A 24,720-nucleotide genomic window follows, 5' to 3' on the forward strand; every position below is an offset into this window, starting at 1 on the left:
CGGGGCTTTACCATCTTGGCCAGGCTGATCTCGAACTCCTGACCTCGTGATCTGCCTGCCTCAGCCTCCCAAAGTGCTGGGATTACAGACGTGACTCCCTACCCACTTCTACCCAACTAATTTTGGTTAAGGGTGCCTCCTCTGTTTATCCATACTACTTTGTGTTTGCCTCTCTCATAGCACTCACTATATTGTTCTATAATAATATGTCCAACTATAATATGTTTGAAGGCAGACTAAATTGATTTTGTCTTTGCATTCCTAGAACCTGGAACATTCAGTAAATGTTAACTGAACTGAACTGAATAAAGCACAGAAAATGCTTAGCAAATGGTCAAGGATATTCTGAAGTGAGGGCAAATAAAAATAAGTCAACTAATAGTTATCAGACAATGCTATGAGCTATTTGCTCTACATACATAAACTCATTTAATCCTCACAGCAGCCATAAGGAATACTATTTTTCCCATTTACAGATGAGGAAATGGAGGATCAGATAAGCCAAATAACTTGCATGGCCCCAGAGCTGGTAAGTGGTAGAGCAGGGATTCAAACCCAGACCCATCTGACACCAGAAATTGAGTTCAAGCACATGCACAGAGGTGTGGGTAGTGGCCTGTATGTCAGGCTCCACCCAGGTAGTAGGGAGCATGAGGTTAAATCATCAAGCAAAAGCAGATGACTTCACTATTCAACATCCCTGCCTCATGAAAGCCTGGGCACACAGGACAATATTGGCACCAGCTAGCTCAAGTGAACCCAGTATTAGCTCTTTTCTCTCAAGCTGACTAGACCCAACTGCCCCAGCTTCCTACCGATTGAAGCTCTCCTTCACAAAAGACTTTGGATCTACAGGATGACCAAGGTTCCTGGTGTACCCGACGGGTTTCCTCGGTCCTCGGGGGGAAGGGAGGATATGAGACTTTCAGTGCCTTAAAAGTCCCAGGAAATCTAGGATGAGTTGGTTATTTGAATCATCACCAATGATTAGAGCAGCCTGTCCTGTATATTACTCATAGGGACTCTTCCTTTCAGAAGCCTTTGGAGAAGACCACAAACAGCCATTTATACCAATGGTATTGACCAGCGTTGTCCAACAGAACTTATTGCAGTGACGGAAATATTCGACATCAGTGCTGTCCAATACAGTAACTACTAGCCACATGTGACTATTGATCATTGAAATGTCTATAGGCTTTTTAAATTTTATTTAATCTTAATTACATTTTAATTTGAATAGCCACATGTGGCTACTGACTTCCATATTGGACAGCACAGGAGTAATAAGTTTTAAATTTGGCTGCAACTGAAATTGCCTAAGGGGCTTAAAAAATCCCAATGCACAGGCTACACTCTAGATCAATTAAATCAGAGCATCTGAGATGGGACACAGATGTCTAATGTGTATCCAAGAATAAGAACCTTCAGAATAGACCAGGGATCCCAAAATATGGCCTACGAATTGACTGCATCAGAATCAACAGAGGAGTGTATCAATAATATGCAAAGCTGACTCTCTTTCCCCTTAAAAATACCTCCTAAATTACAATCCCTGGAGAAGACCTTAGAGTCAATTTTCCAAAATAAACTTTTCATATTAGAATAGAAAAGTTGTGAAGATAATACAGAGAGTTCTCATGTACCCTACACCTAGTTTCCCCTAATATTAACATCTCACATTACTGTGGTACATCTTCCATAATTAATGAACTGATATTTATACATTTTTAAGGAATCTTCAGAATTCATTCTGATTTCCTCAGCTTTTACTTAATGTTCCTTTTTTGTTCAAGGATACCATGCTGCATTTAAGTCAAGTCTCTTTAGCCATGTCCTCTTAGCTGTGACAGTTTCTCAGACTTTTCTTATTTTTAATGACCTTGACAGTTTTGAGGAGTATTGATCAGATGTTTTGTAAACTGTCTCTCAGTTTGGATTTGTCTGATGTTTTTCTCATGATTAGACTGAAATCACATGTTTTTGAGAAAAAGACCCTAGAGGTAAGTTGCTATTCTCATCCCTTGATATCAAGACAAGATGCTACCAGGATGACTTATCACTATAGATGTTCATCTTAATCACTTGACTAATGTTTGCCAGGTTTCTCTACTGTAAAATTATTTTTCTGTCAGTATCTTCCATACTATACTCTTTGGATAGAAGTTACTAAGTACAGCACACACTTAAAGAATGGGGAGTTACACTTCACCCCCTTGAGGACAGAGTATTTATATAAATTATCCAGAATAAAAATCTATTTTTGATACAATCCTCAATGATTCTTATTCATAACAAAATTTGGGAATCACTCAGACAAACAGCTGAAGGAAGCAGAACCACATGACATCCAGTTTGACCCTGATTCTCTGAGTGTGGATGACATGGTGAACTGGCGGATTTGCTAGACTTCTGTGAAGACTAGCTGATAGTCACTTATTTAGTTTAGAAACCAGATCACTGCTCCTCTAAACGCAAAACAGTGAATAAACATAGAATTGTTGATATTACCACCGAGTGTTTTGGAGTTGGAATCCAGCATATTGGAGGAGAAAAAAGCCATACCAAGAAGGATACATATAGTGCTTTGGACCAAAATCATAGCGACCAAGAGGCACTCCCTAAAGAAGACAAAATATCAGTGGTATCAGGTAGAGAAATAGGGAACTGGTGGCCCGAAGGTTCCTGGAATATATGGCCATGTGAAGAGGACCACCATGACCCATTGGCATGTACAGGACACTTTAGAGCTACAATACCATTATTGACAACAATGACAAACATTCACTAAGTCGTTAGCAGAGTTAGTTTACGGTGTAAAGGGTGATTCAGAAACTCATTTGTCACTAGTGGATTCCTTGAACTAGTAACAAAGCTATCTTACCAAGGGGAAATTGTTTTACTATTGCTGCTTATAAGCCACAGAAAGTCTCTGTTCTCTGGATCCCTGCTTGGCTTTGGTAAAGCTACAGTTAGAGACTCAATCTCTTGGTTTCTCAGAACATTAATTAGTGCATTGTTCAATTTTAGTAATCAAGGAGTGTGTGTGTTGAGAATTGTGGGAGGTGTAGAAGCCTGGTCACACCCAGGAGCAGCTCTGAGTAACTGAGAATGCTTAGTCAGAAGTGATGACTACGGGGAGACACTTAATGCACTGAAGTGATGTGAGGTAGAAGAGTGAGCGTCTTTCATGTTCCCTGTGAAAATATAAGTAGCACTCATGGGTTATGTCTGCAAAGAAATAGATTTCCTTCACCTTCACCTAGAAACATAAGTTAAAGTTTCTAACAACCTAGCAACACAGAGGACAGATTGCCTTATGGGATAGTGAGTGTTTTGTCCATTGAATTAAGTAAGTGGATGCAAGATGACCTCAGGGCTATTATAGAAAAGGTTTGTGTACTATGTAGAAAATGTGAAGAGACTTTTAAGTATCCTTTAATTCTTTCACTTTCCATCCTCTTGATATAGTATGAGTGACACCTTGCCAACTGTCTGCGATGTCACTGCTCATCTCTGTTTCTTCATCAGTGTCAGCTGTTACACATATGCAATGTGCACTTAGAAGAGTGTGATGCTTTTCTTTAACTGGCTGATTTATACACATCAGAGGAAGACATAACTTAGGCAAGAATAGCCACAGAGTAAGAGAGAGACCCTCAGTGTAGAGATCCACAGTCCTGACTTTGCCATCAAGATGCTATTATGAAAGAGGACAAGATCTTTACATCTCTGAATCTCAATAATCTTTCCTAAAATGAAGACTTTGTGCTAATTCACTTCTCAGTTTTCTTCTAGTTCTGACATTCTATGCAGTCTTCCCTTTGTCCTTATTCTCTGATGTTGTTTGCTAGGTTTCAATGAAAAGGTACTAGGCTTTATTATTCAGTGAAAATCACAAACCTTAGTGTTTACTGATGGTGCCTTAGAAAATATAAATGACAGGATTATAATGGCTGCATTGATTTGCCTTTCTACTTCTTAACTTCTTAACTTCTCTGTGTGCACACCCTTTATATGATATTTTTGCCATGCATCAGTAATCTATATTCCAAAATCTAAGACAAGTTTTGCAAATTCAGATGCCTATTGGGGCAAGGATGACTGAAAAGGCCAAGTGGTACTTCTGATAAACAGAGGACCTAGGTCTCCTGCAAGGGATTGGCCACCACTCAGCCCCATCTGTTGTTGTAATGCTAGTTCAGAGTTGCCAGATCTTCCACTTTTTATGAGAAGGTAGAAATTGTAACCTTTGTGCAAAAATCCCTTCATTTAAAATGATGGCAATTAACTAACATTTTTTAAAAAGGACAACAGGTTAAATCAATGTTTGCTGTGGGTCTTCAGTTTGTAAATTCTGATCTACAAACAATAACCAATCCAATCACAGCTCCAGTGCTTCCTGACAACCCAACCTACAGTATTTCAATAGGTAATTAAATAATAAGAAAACAAAAGTATGAAATGTCATCAAGGATTAGTGGTTTAAAAAAAGAGAGGAGATAGTCTCAGTTAGGATATTTCAGACAGGCATCTGCCTGCCTTACTTTGTTATCAGCTTCTTAGATGTGGTTCTGTAAGTTTTGTTTAGGAAGGAAGTAGTAACAAAAGCTCTTGGCTAATTGTCTTTGGTGACAAATACCACAGATGGTGTTATATCCCAAGTGTATGAACATAAGAGTGTCACACACTATTTCAGTGTCTAAAATAAAAAGAAATGACCATTTTATCAGCATGTGATTACCATGATGTGGAATAAACTTCATAAGTGTATTACTCTGTTCTCATGCCGCTAATAAAGACATAACCTGAAACTGGGTAACTTATAAAGGAAAGAGGTTTAATGGACTCACAGCTCCACATGGCTGAGGAGGCCTCACAATCATGATGGAAGGTGAAGGAAGAGCAAAGGGACTTCTTAAATGGCAGCAGGCAAGAGAGTGAGTGTAGGGGAATGTCCCTTTATATATATATATATATATATATATATATATATATATATATATATATATAATTTTTTTTTTTTGCAAAAAGGCACATGGATGAAGCTGGAACGCCCCTTTATAAAACCATCAGATCTCATGAGACTTATTCACTTTCACGAGAACAGCACAGAAAAGACCCACCCCCATGATTCAATTACCTCCCACCAGGTCGCTTCCATGACATGGGGATTATGGGAGCTACAATTCAAGATGAGACTTGGGTGGGGACACAGCCAAACCATATCAGTAAGAAAATCAGAAAATTTCCAGGATGCCAATTTTCTGGGAAGCTTTTGAGCAGCATAGGTTTGGAGCAAATGCCTACTAATGTCTTAGTGTAAATTTATTTCCAGAGATTCTCAGAGGGGAATGGAACTTACATTTATTTAATGCCTACCATGTCCCCAAGTATAGTACTTATTACATAGATAATAAGATGAATAAAGTAGTTTATTTCTTACTCGTCAGGAGTAAGGGATTAAACAGTAAGTCTGACTTACTAGGAAAGGGATGACTAGAATCTCATGAGAATTTTACATTTTTTACACTCACCTTATTTTATTTAGTCAAGACATTTTTGTCCCTCTCCTAGAGGTCACTCTGGGAAGTTCAGCAGTTTCAGCAATGCTTTCCAATGCTCAGATCTCTGGACCTATTTAAACCAATAGCAAATACTTTTGGATCACTGTAGTGTTGGCACGTCTCTGTCCCTGGAGGGTGAATTTGATTTTTGTCTGCAGCCAAGTGCCATTCTCATTGGAGGCTAGTGAAGAAGGTGAGTTGATAAGCTTGGGCATTACCATTTTGGGTCAAAAAAGAAGTAGGTTCTGGAGTAATCAAACTAATATCCGTGTTTGGCTTGTAAAGAACCAGGATGGGATGTACAGTCTTCGTTTAGCTATACATTCTGGCAGGTTTTCTTACACTTGTCTTTTTTTCTGCATGTCCACACTTTATTACAATGCTACAGTTTCTAATCATCTTTTAGCTAGACTAAAAGGCTCTTTCCTACTTTGGCATCTAATTTTGTATTCCTATTTTTCCTAACAGGCCCTATCTAAGTTTAGTTCTATATTAGTTTACTTTACTTTGGTTTAGTTTCATATGTTTTTATATTTTTTTATTTTATTCTATAATTTGTGTATTTTGTTATATATTTTAGTTTACTTTAGTTTCATATATTTACTTTAGTTTAATATATTTTTGTTTAGTTTCACATATTTTGCATTGTATGGGAGGAAAAAAGAATTCTCTCTCTATTCTTCTGAATTCTTATCTGGAACCCCTGCAAAAAAAGGCAGATTAAAAAGAAAAAAGCGAACAGAAGTTTATTAACAAATAGGCTTCACGTATATATGGGAGATACCCAGGGAACGAGCAATTCTCAAAGAAGTGGCTTAGAACTCTGGTTTATGTGGCATCATCAACGAAGAACAACACATTGGTGGGGAAGTAACAAGACAAGGGGAAAGGATCTTGAGTTTCTAGGGGTGGCAAATTGTGGGAAAACAAATACATGGGAAACTAATGATAGACAAAAGGTTATATAGTAAAGTCTGTTATGTAGATTTCCCTGTGCCATCTTCAGGCAAGCAAGGGCCTAAGGTCATCCCTGGTGATCAACCTTTGTCCTTCTTGGTAGAGAGGGAAGGAGGGACACCTTTATAAGTGTATGTCCTGCTTTTAAGCAAATAGGGGTAGGGCAGAGAGATTTTTTGTATCTACTTTTCGATTGCTTTCAACCCAAAATAATCCTTATGCCAGAGAGGCATATTTTGGGGTGGCATATTCAGCTACCCTTCAGCAAAAAGTATCTACATATCTTGTACCAACTGGTCTCCTTCCCTGTTTGCAGCTGTACAAATTAAGCTATTATGAAAGCATGATCATTCAAAGGAGGCACCCGTTTTGCTGCTCCTTTGCAACTTTCTTTTGCCCGCCTGTTTTTCCTCTGCCCTCCTGTTTGCTGCTCCTTTGCAACTTTCACTCCAAGCTTTACAAACATTTTTAGTGTCTTAAGTTTCCTCCTTCCCCACAACACACAAATTCATATAGTCCAGCCCTGTGTATTCTATTTCCAGAGCCGGGGATAGCTTCCCTTTTCTTCTTCTGCCAAATCATGTTTCTGCCTTATTTTAAAAGTCTATTCAAAATTCATCTACAGCAAACCTTCTTAGATGCATTTTTTCTACAGGGAGAATGCTCCAATCGCTCCAGTGATTTCATCAGCACACTTACTTGATGTAAGCTCTTATATTTTCTCACATTTGCAGTATATTCACCATTAGGTTGTAAACTTTTGGAGGCAGCCAGTGTGTTCATTTTTCCCTTAGGGCACCCTGCCCTTCTACATATAGTAGAAACTCAGGAATTTGGTTAAGCAACTTTCTATTTTCCCCAAACCTTAAAAGAGCTGTCTGCAATGACCATCTCAGACGTTGTTATTTTCAGAAAGTTTCCCTAATTTATTTTAAGGAAAGAACAGATAAGATGCGTAAGATAAGGGACATTCTCTGGCTGTAGGCTTTCTTTAGCACATTTCAGGATTATTATAACATAAAAACCTGGCCCTATTTTCCTTAAGCAGCACGCGGCTGCCTAGTGTACTTGCTTTAGGAGGTCAAACACATTAGGTATACCAACATATCCACCACCAAAAGCCAATGCACAGAACAGAGGTCCTCGGGCAAGCAGGTTGAACCATATAGTTGCAAGGTCAAGCCATTAAGCAAAGCATCCAAGGGTGACCATCATGCTTTCCCCTGCGTTTCTGCAAAGCACAGATTTTCCCAGGGATTGCTGAGCAAAGAGCCCCTTACTAAAGAAACAGCAGACTCCATGGAAGAGTGTCAATTTTATGATCCACTGCTGGTTTGGGCTGATTTGCTTTTAACTAATTATTGATCACCGTAATGACTAACTTTTGAGAGAGCCCTGCCAAAAATAAATATTCCTTAAATGAGGTACACCAATGTTTTTTTCCACTCCAGTCCTTGAAAATGGTGAGTTAGAGCAGAGTTTCCTAAAGCATGGCCTGAATTTACGGAACCATGGTCAACAGAATCACTTGGGCAATTTGTTAAAATGTATTAGGTTGGTGCAAAAGTAATCACGGTTTTTGCCATTGAAAGTAAGGGTCCTAATACATTCCTGGGGCTCACCTGAGCCAGGCTTTCTGGCATGGGGCCTAGAGATCTGCATTTAAACAAGAGCCACACAGAAGCACTTGGACAGAGGGTAAGAAGGGAATGTGATATTGAAGTCTCAAAAATACAGAAGAATAGTGAGGAATGATCTTCATCAATATTATCATAGCTTTTTCTTGTTAGATTATAGGATCCCAGGCTTATGTCCTCAGAGAACAGAATGGAGAGCAGATTTATAGACAGGGAAGGGGATTGGACAGGACTGTGGGCCTGCATTCTATTTTAGGCCCTGCCTCTGATTGTCTGTGTGGCTTTGAAGAGTTCACTAAGCCCTTTGGCCCTCATTTTGTAATCTATAAGTGTGTGGGCCTATTATTTTAATATCCTGTCTACCTCTAACAATTTCTGATTGAAATATTGAATTTGAAAATATAAATAGGCAGTATAAACTCTTCTGTTTATCTGTGGCGTCTGTGAGGTAATAAGCAGAAGAGGTTGATAGTTTCACAAAAGGAAAGCATGACTTAGACAGAGTGCCTAAAATTCTGTCCCGGGAACCATGACCTCCTCATCTACTGGCTGTCTGTGTTTGGGCAATCACCTGCATATCAGTTTCCTCATCTGCAAAATGACAATGGCACTTGCCAGCCACCACTTTTCAGGGCTCCTGAGCAGGTCAAAGACGTAACCTGCTCAAATGTTTTGAAAACTATTAAGTGCCAATCAGATTATCAGTTGTCACTCAAATTTGGATTAATTAGGTCAGATATTAGGTGTCAGGTGGTGTTTAAATCCTTGTTGTCCAGAGTGACATGGGAAGCACTGGAAGCTTAGGATACCATTAGGAGATCCTGAGGCTTGAGTGAGAAGATCCCATAAAAAGCAACACGGCTCAAACAGCGCCAAGAGGGCAGGCTGTGTGCCAAGATCAGCCTGGGAGTTTATACAACACTTATTTTAGCGTCAGACATACTTTAGCCCCTAGAAAAGAAAGTGAACAGGAAGAGACCCTCGAGATATCTTTGGATGCATCAAGAATTTTAAAAGCTGCAACTTGGAATTCAAAGCATTCACTTCCTTTTCCAACAAAATTGAGACCCTATAGGGTAATTTTATATTGAAGAGCTCCCAGTTCTTTAAACCTGATTGGACTTTGAGATAGTTGGAACAGGACAAGACTCTTATTACCTATGATAAAAGGCATCATCAGGTAGGGGCAAGAGTATGGACTCTGGAGGTAGGTTGGATTCATATCCCAGTTTTCAACAATTTATTTTGAGTCCCTTGGCAAATCATCTAGCATCTCACCTCAGTTTTTTCATCTATAAAATGAGAAGGATGTAACACCTGCTTCATCAGATGGCGATGAGGACAGATGCGAGAATACAGTGGAATACTGAATTCTGGTGACTTTCAATATTCTATTCCTCAGCACTAACCCATGCTTACATGCATTTTATGACAATCCACGTTACCTAAGCCCAAATTATTACATGCAGCGCAGCTTGGCAACCTTCAAACACTAACCAAATCAGGTATCAGAGCCTTTGTTTCTTGAACTTTCAAAGACAGAAGATGAACATATAAAATAGAATATTTTGTTTCATGATTTTGTTACTGTAAGCCATGTCTGGTAAAGACCAATACAAGGAAAATGGGCTGAATCTGTGAATTACATCAGCATGTTCAGAATAAATGATGGCTCACACACCAGAACTCATTTCAATCATCCCTAAATTTAAAACAGGAAAATGGTTGGCAAAGTTGTTCCCTTTCTTCCTCTGGAGAAACTACTTGAAATAAATATGAATTTGAATTTTACATGAATGATATCTCAAGAGTTTGTTAGTATGATTATCATACTTCAAGTTTATGGCTTATCCAGAAATCAAACAACTATAGTAACCAGATAAAAGTCCTTTTTTTTTCCTGTAACATATAACAGTAATTAGAGTTTTCTACTTGTGACCTTAAGGTGTGTTGTCATGGTCTTGACATTTCTGCAGAAGTAAACTATTCAATTCAGTAGTTTCTGTGTTTGCAGTTATTTGTATTTAACTTGTATTTTGCATATTTAACTTGTATTTAAATCGCTAAAAACTGGTAACTCAGAAATGTTACGTATAGACATCCTCATTTATCCAGAATATTTGACTAACCAGACACCTAATTATGTTTTGAGTTGTCCTATCTATGCATTTAATGAATGTTCTTATTTTGTAGCCAGCATATGTAATACAGGTGATTCCTTTCAACGATGGGAGCTGGACAAATCTATATGCAGGGTTTTTGATCATCTTGGGTTTAAAACTCATAATGGAGCAATTAAAACCATGTTTGTTTTCCTGAATCCATGACAACAATAACTTTATCCCAAAACCAGCTGTGAATGTTGGTAACACGGGCACTCTGCTGACCTGAAGGAATGCAGGCACAGTGCATTTTGCACACATGTTTGTCGGTAGAGTACTTTTTTGGTAGAGAGGAAGAGAAAATTCTGGCTTCTTTAGAGAAGTGGATGTAGGCAATCCCTCCTCCAAAAGTAGTCAAAATACCACTCCAGAGAACCTTGACTTTATAAGGGAAGGCAGCTTCTGAATCACTGAAAGCCTTTTCCTCCTTAATTCTCACTGGCTGGCCTGGAATGAGGCTCTGCTAAAAATGTTACAGGCAGCTGTTTATATAGGCATTTCTGTCCTCTTTTCTAGTACCATAATGTGTGCACGTTAAAGAGATTCTGCAGGTCTCTTATACCTTACTCATCCCTTTTAAAGCCTTCTTCTTGGAAAGTAGATGTGGAGGATCTAGAATTGGAAAAGTTTCTGTCTTTCAGAACTTTGTGTAGGTTTGGTATTCATAAAACATTACATTATTTGATGTCTCCCCCCACCCCCCACCCCGCAATACTACACAGAGATGAAAAATGTGTTTAGGTAGAAGATCCTCCTAAATAAGAAGGAAGGGTCTGGAAAGCTGTTATCTGGGTTGTATTACAACTTTGTGTTTTTTTCTCTCTCTCTTATTAAATAATACTCAAGACAAACACTTTCATAAGTAGGATCTTGATTATTGAGGCAAGAAGTATAATCTTAAGCAGTGAGAATGGGGGAAATTGGAACACATTGTTATTTCCATAAGATCAGCATAGATTTCTGTAATGTCCAAATTACCTTGCCATTTCTTTCATTTCCCAAAAAAAGCTCTTTAGTGTCAATTTTCCATCAAAAAAAAATCTTTGGAAGAAGTGAGTATTTCCACATTCTGCTATGCCTTAGGGCATCAGCTGTGCCCAAACTCATGCTTGTAAGGCTGAATGGTCACTCTGCTTTTGATGTCTGTATTTGAAAAAGCCTACAAATCCAAAGAAAGCATGCCCCCATTGGCATAGTCTCTGTTGTGCAAAGGAGACTTTCAGAGCTTTAGGCTCCATCTGTCATGATCATTTTTCAAACAGACTATTTTTTAGATCAGTTTTATGTTCGCAGCATCAAGATCACTTTTTTTTTTTTGGCTGGTTTACTCCTACTCAAATTGTTTCTGGCTCTCTGGGATGACCAGTTTCTCAAGGAAAGAAACCTCCTCTGACCACCATATCATCCTCCCAACTATATCTTTTCATATACGTTAATAGCACTCTATCTTTCCTTCATAGTACTTACTGTAGTTTGTAGTAATACATTTGATACAATTATTTCATTCATATACATCTTCCTCACCAGCCTAGGGAAGGGACACTGATTGTTCACCATCGTATCCCAGTATCTAGCACAGTGCCTAAGGGATAGGAGGGGCTCAGTAAATATCTCTTGCAAGGATGTTGTTAAATTGTAAACTCTGCCAAGGCCTTTATGTTCAATGAATGAATGAACAAATGAATGAATGCCTCTAACTCTTCATAAAATAAACACTTTTTGGAAAAAATTGCTCATGGCAGACGTCAGATGTAACCACACTGATAACTGGAAAGAAAAATGAATTTAGATGGGTTTTAGAGATAAAACAATGTTTCTAATATTCAAGCAGTCCATAAATCCCTTATACTTAATGTTAAAATTCAGGATATGATACCTAAAGAAAGGTTTTACTGTACCTGGATCAAGGCACCTACCAACTTTTTCTCTACTCATAGGCAAAGTCACTACCCTGTTTAAGGAGGTCTTTGGACGTTTCCATCTCAAGAAACATCTCTTCAATCTCTCCCTTGTATTCCAGAACCACCCAGAAATTCCAGTAAAGTCTTATTGACCTGATTGTCTGTCCTCTTCACTGAGTTCCTTTTGAATGCAGCAAATTGCTGTGCCCTTTTCTGACTTCCATTTCACTTTTATCCAGCTTCATAGGAGCTTAGGCCCCTGCTTGTTGAGGAGGGCGTTCAGTTAGTGCTGAGACTACCTGAATAGGTCTGGTTCTAGCTACTCACAACTCAGAGGGGTAGTGAATGCTAGGAGGTAGGAAGAAGGACATTCAACCAGAATACTAAAATTGCATTTAGATAGTCCAGAAATTAGACAGCTTGCACAGCATTAGAATTCTCCATTTATCCTTACAATAGTTTGCTGAGAATGATGGTTGGGAATTGAACAATGAGAACACTTGGACACAGGAAGAGGAACATCACACACCGGGGCCTGTTGTGGGGTGGGGAGAGGGGGAGGGATAGCATTAGGAGATATACCTAATGTAAATGACAAGTTAATGGGTACAGCACACCAACATGGCACGTGTATACATATGTAACAAACCTGCACGTTGTGCACATGTACCCTAGAACTTAAAGTATAATAAAAAAGTGTGTGTGTGTGTATATATATATATAAAGAATTCCCCATTTAATATTTATACATCCAAAAACTGACAAAAATAATGTCTGAACTCATGTCTGACATTCAGATTCCTCCGCCCAAAGGCAATAAATAAAATAATACTAAGATGTAAAGGCAAACCTTGTCTTCTGTCATGATCTACAGATGGCACAAATAATAGACATTTTCCCGAATAATGGCGTCTGATTTTCAAGCAATGCTTAGCCAATTGTAGATTTGGGCAGAAAAGGTTTGTACCGAGCATTTGAGCTGGAAAAGGCAGATATTTTTCTTGACCTCACTTTTCCTAAAGTTCACAACTTCTGCTACTTAAATGAGTATCTCATCTCTAAGTGTGTGAAGTAACAGATGATGTATCTGTTTTCCATCCTCAAAGAGTTAACTTGATAAAATAAGTACAGCTAAGGACAAACACAAACACAAAATGAGAAAACTTCATGCAGTATGTTTTGTGTTTTGTAAAGGGTGCCAATGGCATGGAGCCATCTGATTCTGTTGCAGTCTTTGGCAACGCGGCCCATTTAAATTCAAGTTAGGATCTGAGTGTTTGGGTAAACAGAATAAGCTAAGAATGAGTGGCAGACATATTTCCTCAAATCCCATCTGATACAGGTTTAGATCCAGATTTTGTCATTTGACTAACTCCTTCCTTTTTTAGATGATTTGGATTTGCCTTTTTTTCATATAATAAAAGTCATAATGCCAACCACTTTAAGAGTTCTTTTGCTGCTCTTTTTTGTTGCTATCTTTTTGTAACTAATAGCACACGTGTAAGACTATAATACAAACAGGAGTCCTAGCATGTAATGGCTTTAGCAATTTGTGCAATATCCCTCTTTTTGTCCTTCCTGCATATTTTCTCCCTAGAAAGCAGCCAAGAATTGGTGTTCAGAGGGTGATGCTCTGATGGTGAGCAGATCTACAGTTTGCCTAACAGTTTATTTAAGCCAAATTTATAGTTTCTGAAGCGCTAGAAGGCTGCTGTCCAAGGGGACTACTTTTTTTTTTTTTTTTTTAGATGGAGTCTTGCTCTGTCGCCAGGCTGGAGTGCAGAGGCGTGATCTCAGCTCACTGCAACTTCTGCCTCCCCAGTTCATGCTATTCTCCTGCTTCAGCCTCCTAAGGAGCTGGGACTACAGGCTCACACCACCACGCCCAGTTAATTTTTGTATTTTTAGTAGAGACAGGGTTTCACCATGTTGGCCAGGATGGTCTCAATCTCTTGACCTTGTGATCCACCCGCCTCAGCCTCCCAAAGTGCTGAGATTACAGGCATGAGCCACCACGCCCAGCCAGGGACTACTTATTAACTGGCCATTTAAAATGAAATGAAACAAAGTCCTCAATTGCTAACGATTAAGGGGAGAGGAGTGTAAATTCAGCTATTGTCTTGTCTTCAGGCAGCAGGAAATTAAGGGATTGGTAACTGTTATTTGTAATAGTAATTGATGTCACAAAAGGAGTTTTGAGAACAGGGAGTTTAGGAAAAAAATTGATCTCCTTTTATTTTTAGTCTGTTAATATTTAATGTAATATTTGATACAGTTCGATTTAGATTTACTGTTCTTTGATCTATTTTTATTTTTTGCCTTTTTTGTTGTTCTCTTTCTTCTCTCCTGCCTTCTTTTATATTGTTTAATTTTTTTCTAAATTTCATTGTAATTTATCTATTAGCTTTTTAACTATATCTTTTGGCATTATTTTTACAAAGTTGCTCTAGGGATTACAATATACATCCTTAAATACTCACCATCTACTTCATGGAAATTAGTGTAACCTTACAAATGTATAAATCGATTTTACCCTTGTTCATCCCATTATAATGTATATTATAAGCCTCATACAATGGTATGATTTTTACTTTTTCTCTGCGTTGTTTCTAGTTAACTATATGTGCTATCAAAGTGAGACCCCATTTATCTTTTAATCTGTTTCTGATTGTTTTTCCAGTGTCTACTTAACTGAGACTCTTACAGGTAATTTTGTAGGATACTAGGTGTTTTAGATGGCAAATATAAAGATTGTGTTTGTGTATGTGTATGTGTTTATATGTGAGGGCCAATCTATTGAAAAGAAACACTGCAGAATACTAAAGCAAAATTGAAACCATTTAGAGTTTGTAGTTGTTTTATTTTAAAAGCTAACCTTGTAAGTACTTAGTCTTTCAAAAAATAATTTTAACTTCTATGTTTTATTTTTCTATTTTAATTTTTCCTGGGCCTTGCCTCCCAATCCTCTCACCTTCCCTTTCTTCTGTGTGACCTATAGATTCAGAAATTCCTTTCTGGGATAATTTCTGGCACTGCTTTGGAGATGGAGCCCCTGAAAATTGGCTATGGACCAAATGGATTCCCACTCTTGGGGATCTCTAGGTCATCATCACCATCTGAACAGCTCTGAGAGAGACAAGAAGTGGAAAGGAGAAGGTGATTAGGTAATCCAAGAATTGCCAGGCGAACAATTGTGAAAATCTTTCATAGAGTTCCCGATGAAAACAACTCTTTCTTGTTAGCCATTATCTCTGCCTTTCCTTTCTAAAGAAAAACACGTCATTTCATCTTGATTATCAGTTTCTCAAGTACTCATGGATGTGAGGCCAGGTACCCTGTCACCTTGGCTCTGTTTGGGATGCAATGTTGTGTTTGTCACCATTTCCCATTCCCCAAAAGCATCTTTAACATATACCATTCATTCTTCAGATTCAAAATGCTTAAGCTGAACTAACCTCAAAGGGCCCTCATTAATTTACAGACATTTGAATAACACCCATATTCATTTCTGCTACTGAACCAAAGCCTTTTCCAAAAAAATCATCTAGCAAACTGTTTTTGCCAGGCCAAATATTAACAGGTATATATATTTGCATACATAAATATTTACCTCTATGTCTTGTGTGTTTTTGTTATGAGACAGAGTCTCGCTCTGTCGCCCAGGCTGGAGTGCAGTGGCACAGTCTCAGCTCACTGCAACCTCCACCTCCCAGGTTCAAGCGATTCTCATGCCTCAGCCTCCCGAGTAGCGAGGACTACAGGCGTGCACCACCACGCCCAGCTAATTTTTGTATTTTTAGTAGAGATGGGGTTTTACCCTGTTGGCGAGGGTGGTCTCGAATTCCTGACCTCTGATGATCTACCCGCCTGGACCTCTCAAAGTGCTGGGATTACAGACATGAGCCACTGTGCCCTGCCTCTGTTTTGTGTATTTACATAAATACATGTCTCCAGAGCTTTAAATTCTTCTTAAATTTTAAAACTAGAACTAAACCACACATTGAGAGGACCCAGAAATATACCCTGACTAATGTGGGTGGAATTTCATTTGGCTTGACTCTTTGGTGAAAAAAAAAAAAAAAAAAAATCAGGCTCTCAAGGACTCAATTTGGTGAACCAATGCCAAATAGAAAAATGTTCTTGACATTTTCCCCAAAATAGATGTCTAAAGATTTTGCACTTTAAATTGGTACTTTATGTATTAAAAGTGATATTGAAACTAAATTCCTACCCAATTAGTTGAAAAATATGAAAAAAGCAATTGCTAGAGAATGCAATTTCTTAAATGTTGGTGGTCTTTTAAAAAATGAATTCCTCTTGTAGCCAGTGAGATCAGTTATTTATTTATTTATTTTAATAGTAACAAGGTCTCACTATATTGCCCAGGCTGATCTTGAACTCCTGGCCTCAAGCTATCCTCCCATCTCAGCTTCCCAAAGTGCTGAGATTATAGGCATGAGCCACCATGCCTGGCTAGTTAATGGTTATTAAGTAATACAAACATTTCTGTGAATTCCACCAGATCATTGACTTTGGCATAGTTCACTTAAGACTTTGTTTGATAAAATAAATCTCTTTCACTCTAATTAGGAAGCATTTTTGGGAACCTGATTAATGCTCTAATATTGTGGGGCCAAAAAATATGTGGAACGTGGCCCTGCAGTTAGATGAGCTGAGATCATTATAGTACTATATAGCGCTCTAAATCCTAAATCCTAGATCACTGTAATACTGTACAGATCAGCCACTTGCTGGCTTTGTGACTCTGGGCCATTTACTTCACCTCTCAAAAGGCATATTTAAAGTGAGGAAAATAATAAGTTTATTTTGGAAATTCAGTTAGATGATGCAAATTGTTTACTGTAATTTCTAGCATGTAGTTCGTGCTCCATGCATTTAACTGTTATTACAGGTTGTATTAGTATCACATTAAATTACCGACTGAAGTGAAAGTGAAACCAGAATGCTGTCAACGATTAAAAAAAAAAAAAAAACTCTCAAGCAAGAGCAAACAATGATACTGCCTCTACATTTTCCAAATCTTTGAACACTTGGCTATTTTAAGGTTTGTGAGGAAAAGATTGCTAAATTTATACAAAAGGAAGGAGATAAATCAGAGGCGGAAGAAACCGTGTACAGAGCAGTGTGTGCATTTGAATGAGGTATTAGCTCCATGCAGAAAAATTAGTTGAGAAGGACAATAGTACTGTCATACTTTTTAAAAACTGAAAGTACTGAAAGTGTTTGTTTTTTTCTTATTACAGACTAGACATAATAACAATTTTCCTGTCATTCCTGCTTTCCCAGTTCTCCAATACGTAAAGAATCAGGTGGAACAGTAGAGATGGTACAGGAAGGGGCATGGAGAGCAAAGGGAACTATCAGCAAATAAATGTGTGGGCTCTGGGCTTAGGAAAATGGGGCCCTGACTACTTTTCCACTGGATCATAAGTTCCATGAGAGTAGGATTTTTTTTTTCAATGTTGGTCAATGCTGCGCCTCCAGGTCATAAAACAGTGCCTGGCACATATTGGCCTCTTAATAAATATTCGAGAATTAAAGAAAGGCCACAAACCAGGAGATACTTGACAGAGCAGGAGGTGACTTGATGACTTGAGCTTTTGAGGCTCACCTCCATTGAATCTGTCCTCTATGCTTAGATTTGGGGAGTTTTTAGTGCACTATCAGCATACAGTACTACTCCCATTGTGTTATACCATAATACTATGCAGTGAGATTAATAGAAGCCAAATTTCATTCCTCTTCATTTGGCTGACAAATTAATTGTCACCAAAATCTGATGTCTCTTTCAAGTTTGAGGCAAGGTCAAATGACCCAGCCACTGAATCTTATGTCCCATCCCGATTAGGACCCAACCATACATTACTATTATCAATTAATTATAGTGATAATATAATGTGTAATACAGGGGTGTCCAATCTTTTAGCTTCCCTGGGCCACATTGGAAGACTAAGAATTGTCTTGGGCCAAACATAAAATACACTAACACTAACTATAGCTGATGAGCTAAAAAAAATCGCCAAAAATCTCATAATGTTTTAAGAAAGTTTACAAATTCGTGTTGGGCTGCATTCAAAGCCATCCTGGGCTGTATGTGGCCCACGGGCCGTGGGTTGGACAAGGTTGGTATAATAGATAACATATAATTAATATATTGATATTATCACAAATGCCAGAGTAAACAAGGGGAAACTATTTAGTCTCTAACAAAAGGATTGATAGGCCAAGGAAAATATATTGGTTCATTATGAGGATCACGGAAAATGGAGAAAATTAGTACATTAATTACATTTGAATAGTCCTTCCATTGTACTGAACTAATTCAAGTGTTTTGACCCTAAAATTTTGTAGTTCTATAGCAAAAACCCACTTCCTTTCCACTAAATTGAAAATGACTAACATATCTCTAATGTACCCTGAACATAATGAGCAGCAATTCAGTGATATTGTGTTATTTTAAAATACACACCAACTATTGAGACAGATGATTATAATTTTAAATTAACAAAATTGTATTCATAATTAAGAAGCTATGATAGAAATAAAGTGTTGAACAGAATTTCTTGAAAGTATTTTTACTAAATAAAACCAAATGTAAAGGTCCAGGTGTTGGGTAGAGTTGAAGTTTGAAAATTAAATAAAATAATTCTTTCATTGAATATTATTAGAGCTTCTTAGAGGCTCAAACCAATGCTGATGTTTGTAGAGAAGTTGCATTGTGCTTGAGATCCTTATATCTGGTGAAGGTAATTTTTGCCCACATTCCCCAGATTCCTTTAGATTAGCAGCAAAATGTATGACTACATATCCCAAAGGAGAAGCTTATTTTCTGCTATTTTGACATCTAATGAATTAATGCTTGTGTGGACTGAATTGTTAAAAAATTTAAGATAAGCTCTTGACTGTCCTTTTCACATAAGTGGGTGAAGTTGAGAAAACATAACTGTGAATACATTTGTTGTACTCTGCTCAGGCTTTCATCACCCCTGCTCTGACCTGTCGGAAAGTGGTAAGAGAGAGAAAAGATTCTGTTCTATTGAAAGCCAATCTCAATGGAAAGAAGTGACAACCAGTCAGGCTCATGCTGAGAGATGGGTCTAGTCATGAGCCAGGCTCAGTTCATTTGCTCCACGGCTCCAGCTCACCCTACTTCAGGGAACTGAAGATGTCTAGGTGTCTGGGTCACCCTGAGAGGGGGAGTTTATTAAAATGAATCCTCTCTTCTACAAATTCACGCTAAATTGTTCCATGTCTAGTGGTAATTTCTCCAAAAAGCCTTCTATGACACCTGAAGCTATTAGAAGCAACCTTCCTTATTCTTTCTGTCCTTGAATTTGATCTCTTCTCTATTATTATTATTATATTTTTATTATTAATGGGAACTAATATTCATCAAGAATTTACTGTTTCTGGCACTGCATAGCATCTTTTCTATGAATTACCTCCTTTCATCCTCCTAATAAGCATATAAAGTTTATTCTGTTAATATTTGTTTTATAAATCAGAAAACTGAAAGCTCAGAAAACCTTTTTATGTTTAAAAACACTGTCCACTGCCTGAAACACTGAAAACAAAATGGATAAAAATTAAGTACAATTAAAATTATAGATTCTTTAGCTTCTACTAAGCTGGTTTTAATGGGTTATGATGTTGTGTGTGAGCGTAGGGATCTGGGGAGGAGAGATAAGGAAGGGAAGAAAGTGAGTACTGAGACAAAAAAGCAGAAAAAAAAAATGAGGTCAGCGAGTTTCCCGGCTCTGCAGCAGGGTGCCTTGCCAGCCTTGGCTCCTAGGAAGGGAAGACTTGTGGCTCACCACAGACCAGATTCCTGCTGACTTCAAAGAGAGACGTTCACAAGGAGAAGATGCCAGCATTCAGGACAGATGAGAGTCTGGCCAAATAATTGTCAGGAACCCTTAAAATGCAGGCTACTCATCTTGGGATGATTTTAAACAGTAATAAGCGTAGGCAGCAATAACCCTAATGAAGTATGGGGAAAGAGAATGTGAGAGTCTCACACTAGGGCTGTTCTCTCTCACTCTCCCTCTCTTTTAATTGTTAATGATGACTTTTTTTTTTTTTTAACAAGTCTACATAACCTGAGAGATGGGGCGAGAACAGCATAAATGCCATGGTTTTGATCCTCCTATCAAAAATCAGGACAAAATCCAAACTCAATTCAATCAGAAAAGGTTACATGTGCTTGACTGTATAATTTGCTAGCCATTTGTTTAGTCCTGACTCTCTAATCAAACGCCAGGAGGATCCAGAGAGCAACAGCAAAGGTCATTTCTAGTGCCTGTGTCCTCACTACACACCTCCTCACACATGTGTAAAGCACCTACAAAGGCTTTGGGGTAGATCCTGGCAAAATGGAATAATAGAAGATATAGTTCTTACGTTCAAAGAGCTTCCAAGCTATTTATGGAGCTTGACAGATGCAGAAAATGCAAAGCTAATTTGCAAAGTCTAGTTTCAGAAGATGGCCAGCTGAGCCGAAAGATAAAGTGGACTTCTTTCCACTTGAAATTTTATTTCATTTATTAATTTTTAAGTTTTGTTCACCACTTCTACTTTTCCCACCCTTCTGGTCTGGACAGAAATGAAACAGTTCAGTTTTAGGCACGATAAGAATTCAAGGTGGTGAGTGGAACATGAGCAGGAATTAAACATAATGCACTTTAAATGTAAAACTAAGTCAGGGCATGAGGTATAGATTTGAAGAGCATCTGAGAAGAGGTGATGGTTGACACTTCAGGCGTTCTTTGAACTTAGGGGACCTGAGGACTGAGGAGAGCACATTAGCAAGCATCAGGACGCTGAACATAACCACAGTGGAGGTGACAGGGAAGCAACAGCCAGGGATAAATGAGAGCCAGAACTGTGGTGTCTGGTGAGCCAAAAGAGAGACGCATTTCACAGGCAAAGAGAGGCCAGGCCTGATGCTTATAATTACTCTAATTTGTCATCCCCAGTAATCTGTAGAGTCCAGGAAGGCAAGGAATGTTCTTATCCTGCCTACTGCTATTCCCTGAGGCCTAACACAGTCCATGGTACAAAGTAGGTACTTGTAAGTATTCGTTTAGTTAAGGAAAATTGTTGGGATCTTAGACTTAAGTTCAAAGCCTCCATTCAAAGAAAGTGGCCAAAATGTCCCCCCTCTGGAGCAAGTTGCATTCTGATTAGGAATGAGACTCAAGCCATATAAAGTCAAGTACAGTTACAAGGCAATGATAAGAAAGAATGAGATAGCTCAATTCCAAATGAATCTGGATTTATCTGATGTGTAAATTTAAAAAGAGAGAGATAATTTTCCCAGACTCCAAATGCCAAATCAGTTTCACTCCCTCCTCAAAAGTGCTAAGAAAGTTCTAAATTTGGAAAGGTCACAAAGGGATAAAGTGAGTCAGAGGAGGCTTTGGTTTGCCTTATATGAAAAGTGGGATTTGGACTATGGAGGAATAGGGTCCTTCCAGAGGGGATGTTTGAATGACAGAGTAGGAACAGGGCATGGGGAGGCCAACTGCGAGGAAGTCAGCACAAGCAAAGGGCAGGCCCAGCAATATCCAAGAGAGAGCGGGGCCAGTCCACAGGGTGTTCAGTGTGGAGCCTCCAGACCTGTGTCCCAACTCGAGTTCTGCCACATACTAGCTGTGTGCAAATTACTTAAACTCACCTAACCTATGTTTCTTAATCTGTAAAATGAGGATAATATTAGATGTTAAGATTAGGTGAGGATCAAATGAGACATTGTGTGCATAAAGCACTTTTCCTGTGCAGTTAAACCCTTGATAAATATTAGCCACTTGTTAACCATCGAGTTAAGAGAGAAATGTCTTTTTTTTTTTTTTTAAGAACTGGCCATTGCTTTATCTTCCATCATTGTGATTTATACTTTTTAACTATATTCACACCAGGAAAAGTTGATAGTAAATTTCATTTTGGGTGAGGTCTAGACTAGTATCCGTGGAAAGGAAGGCAAATTGAAGAGGTATGATCCTAGGACAGAGGAAGAACCAAGGTCAAAACAGGGACATTTCCCAATTCAATCCAACAGCTGCTTTGTTAACAGTGCCACAGGCAGTGGGGTGGGCAGGGTGGGAGACGCATCGTGTCCTGGGAAGGGAACACTGTAGGGAGGGAGAGAGAGGCTGGATGGGGGAAACGGTAGATAAAAGGTTGGGCAAAGTAATTTAGTCCCAGTCCCAGATACTACGTGTTTCAGTCTGTGCTCATGGGTATGTAAAGGTTTCAGATGGGCTTTCCATGAAAAACAGCAATGAGGCAAACCGTCCCATTCACTAAAAAGACAGGAATTATCATGATACTGTGCAAAGAGCCCAGGCTTTAGAGTCAAGCAAATCTTGATACCTTTACTTGACACATGAACTTGATCGAGTTACCTCTATGTGAATCAGGACAGTTATTCTTTCCCTGTAGGTGTGGGTATGAGAATTAAATAAGTTAGTATATATAAAAGGGTCTAACACATAGTGAGTGCTTGATTAACTGGTATGTGTTGGTTCAAGAAGGCAGTATGTTGTTATATGCGAGAAGCAATTGCTTTGGTTCAAACCCCAGCTCTACAGTTTACTGGTTGGGTGACTACTGCAAGATCAAGATCCTCAAGTGCTTGGGCCCATGTTTGTTTCACCTATATTGTGCACACAATAAGAAGACCTACCTCCCAAGATTTTTATGAGCATTGAATGAAATCATATTTATAAAACCCACTAAATGGTACCCGGCTCATATTAAGTGATCTAAATGAAGAGGTATTATCATTAAGAAGCAATTAAAAGTTGCATGTGTATGAAGTTAACAGCTTTTAACATAAAAGACAATGGATTATTTGGTAAGAGATCTCACCGAGCTTAAATGTGTTTTTTTCTTTTTTTTTGAAATGAGGAAAGGAAGACATAAATGGCAGAATATGTGGTACAGAACTGTAAGATACATGTCCCACGACAGAAATAAAAAAGGCAGAGATTCACTGAGGGGGGAATTCATGGACATTTATGGTCACATTATCCTGATTGGCTGAGGGAGTCAGCAGGCTTCTAGCCAGTTTTCTTGCTGTTCACAGAAATAAAAGCTCAGTGTCTTTGAAAATGAACTAAGTTTTTTTTTCTTTTTCTTGATAGGAAAATGTATTTATGTAGTCAAGTAAGACTTGTTTCTGCTAAGTAAAAATTCAGCCTAAGTAGTATAATATGAAGCTAAATGGAGACTGGATACAAATATGTTTATAATGAGATTGCTGAATTTGTTGATTTCCCTACATTTCCCATCTACTACCACTAAAGAAGTGCTGTAATAATAATATAACTGGCCAAAGTGGCAAAAGTGGGGTTAATTGGTCCTTATCTGTTTGAGGTAAACAACCGAACTGATGAGTGGTTTCCCTGAGCAAAGACTCTTGCTACTTCATGTGTCCTTTCCAGAACGTGGCATCAACATCACATGGGAGCTGGTGAGAAATTCATAACCTCATACTTAGACCTACCGAATCAGAATCTTAATCTTAATAATATTGACAGGTAGTTTATATCCATATTGAGGTTTGAAATGCACTGAGTTAGAGTGTGGAGTTATGGCCACACTGTCTTAATTAGATTATCTTTATTTCAATCCAATTTGCACGGCTATGTGAGCTATGATTCTTAGAGGAGTGAACATAAACAGCAAAACTTCTTACTTAGCAGACTTACCCAGTGCAAGAAAGAGTTCCCTTATCTCACTGTATTATGATCTTAGTCAATATGACCCGGAATTTAAGAAAATAATATGACAAGAGTATGGTTTTAATCAACCGGAAACCATGTGTTCAACAGAACAACAAAACAAGAAGGCTTTGTACTTACTTAGGGAGTTTACATCTTGATGATAAGGCCACTGAGGTAACTGAAGAGGAAATGGATTCAGCATAGGCTTTGGAAGTTCACTTCTGTTACCTAGTAACTGTGTGACTTTGGGCAAGTCTTTCCAAGTTTCTTTTCTATAAAATAGGATGGTAACAGGACCTACTTTACAGGGAGTTGTAAGGTTTAGATAAGTTAACAGGTTATGCAAAAAAAAAAAAAAAAAAAACACACACACACAAATGTTCTGGACATTATATAAGCATTAGATATTACTGATATCTTATTTTTGTTTATTTTTAAATGTCTGTCCCTTTAAACCATTCCTTTCAACATATTTGTATGATTTAAATAAAAATAGGTTTGAAGAAATTTCAGGTAGAACTTTGATAAACCCATTGAATGACTTGGAAATTCCAAAGGGATTTCAAAGCCAGGTGGAGGAATGCCTGCTTAGTGTCTTTCCTCAGTGCAAAGGCTGATAAAGGCCTCAATTTCTCCGTCAGTTTACTGTGATCAGAGACTCAGGCTGCCTAGTTATCCTTGTTGCCTGGACAAAAAACTCTTTAGATACATGCAGGTTTGTGTAGAGTTTGTGGGGAGGTTTCAGATGGTAA

General features: G+C 38.3%; 2 protein-coding genes across 3 annotated transcripts in view; one reads left to right on the forward strand and one right to left on the reverse strand.

Moving 5' to 3' along the window:
* ACTA2 (actin alpha 2, smooth muscle) overlaps positions 1–24,720 on the reverse strand; it is a 54,913-nt gene that overhangs the window by 22,882 nt on the left and 7,311 nt on the right. The gene's annotated exons all lie outside the window — the stretch shown is intronic.
* Positions 11,420–24,720, forward strand: part of FAS (Fas cell surface death receptor) — a 45,005-nt gene continuing 31,704 nt past the window's right edge. Inside the window, exon 1 of one of the 2 annotated variants that reach the window (XM_034931063.3) lies at positions 11,420–23,715. In XM_034931063.3, the coding sequence (XP_034786954.1) occupies positions 23,635–23,715 (81 nt within the window). In that variant the 5' untranslated portion in view covers positions 11,420–23,634. The remainder of the gene's footprint in view (positions 23,716–24,720) is intronic. The other variant, XM_055093114.2, reaches the window with a different exon arrangement.

The sequence above is a fragment of the Pan paniscus genome, chromosome 8 (genome assembly GCF_029289425.2).
Source record: "Pan paniscus chromosome 8, NHGRI_mPanPan1-v2.0_pri, whole genome shotgun sequence".
NCBI lineage: Eukaryota > Metazoa > Chordata > Mammalia > Primates > Hominidae > Pan > Pan paniscus.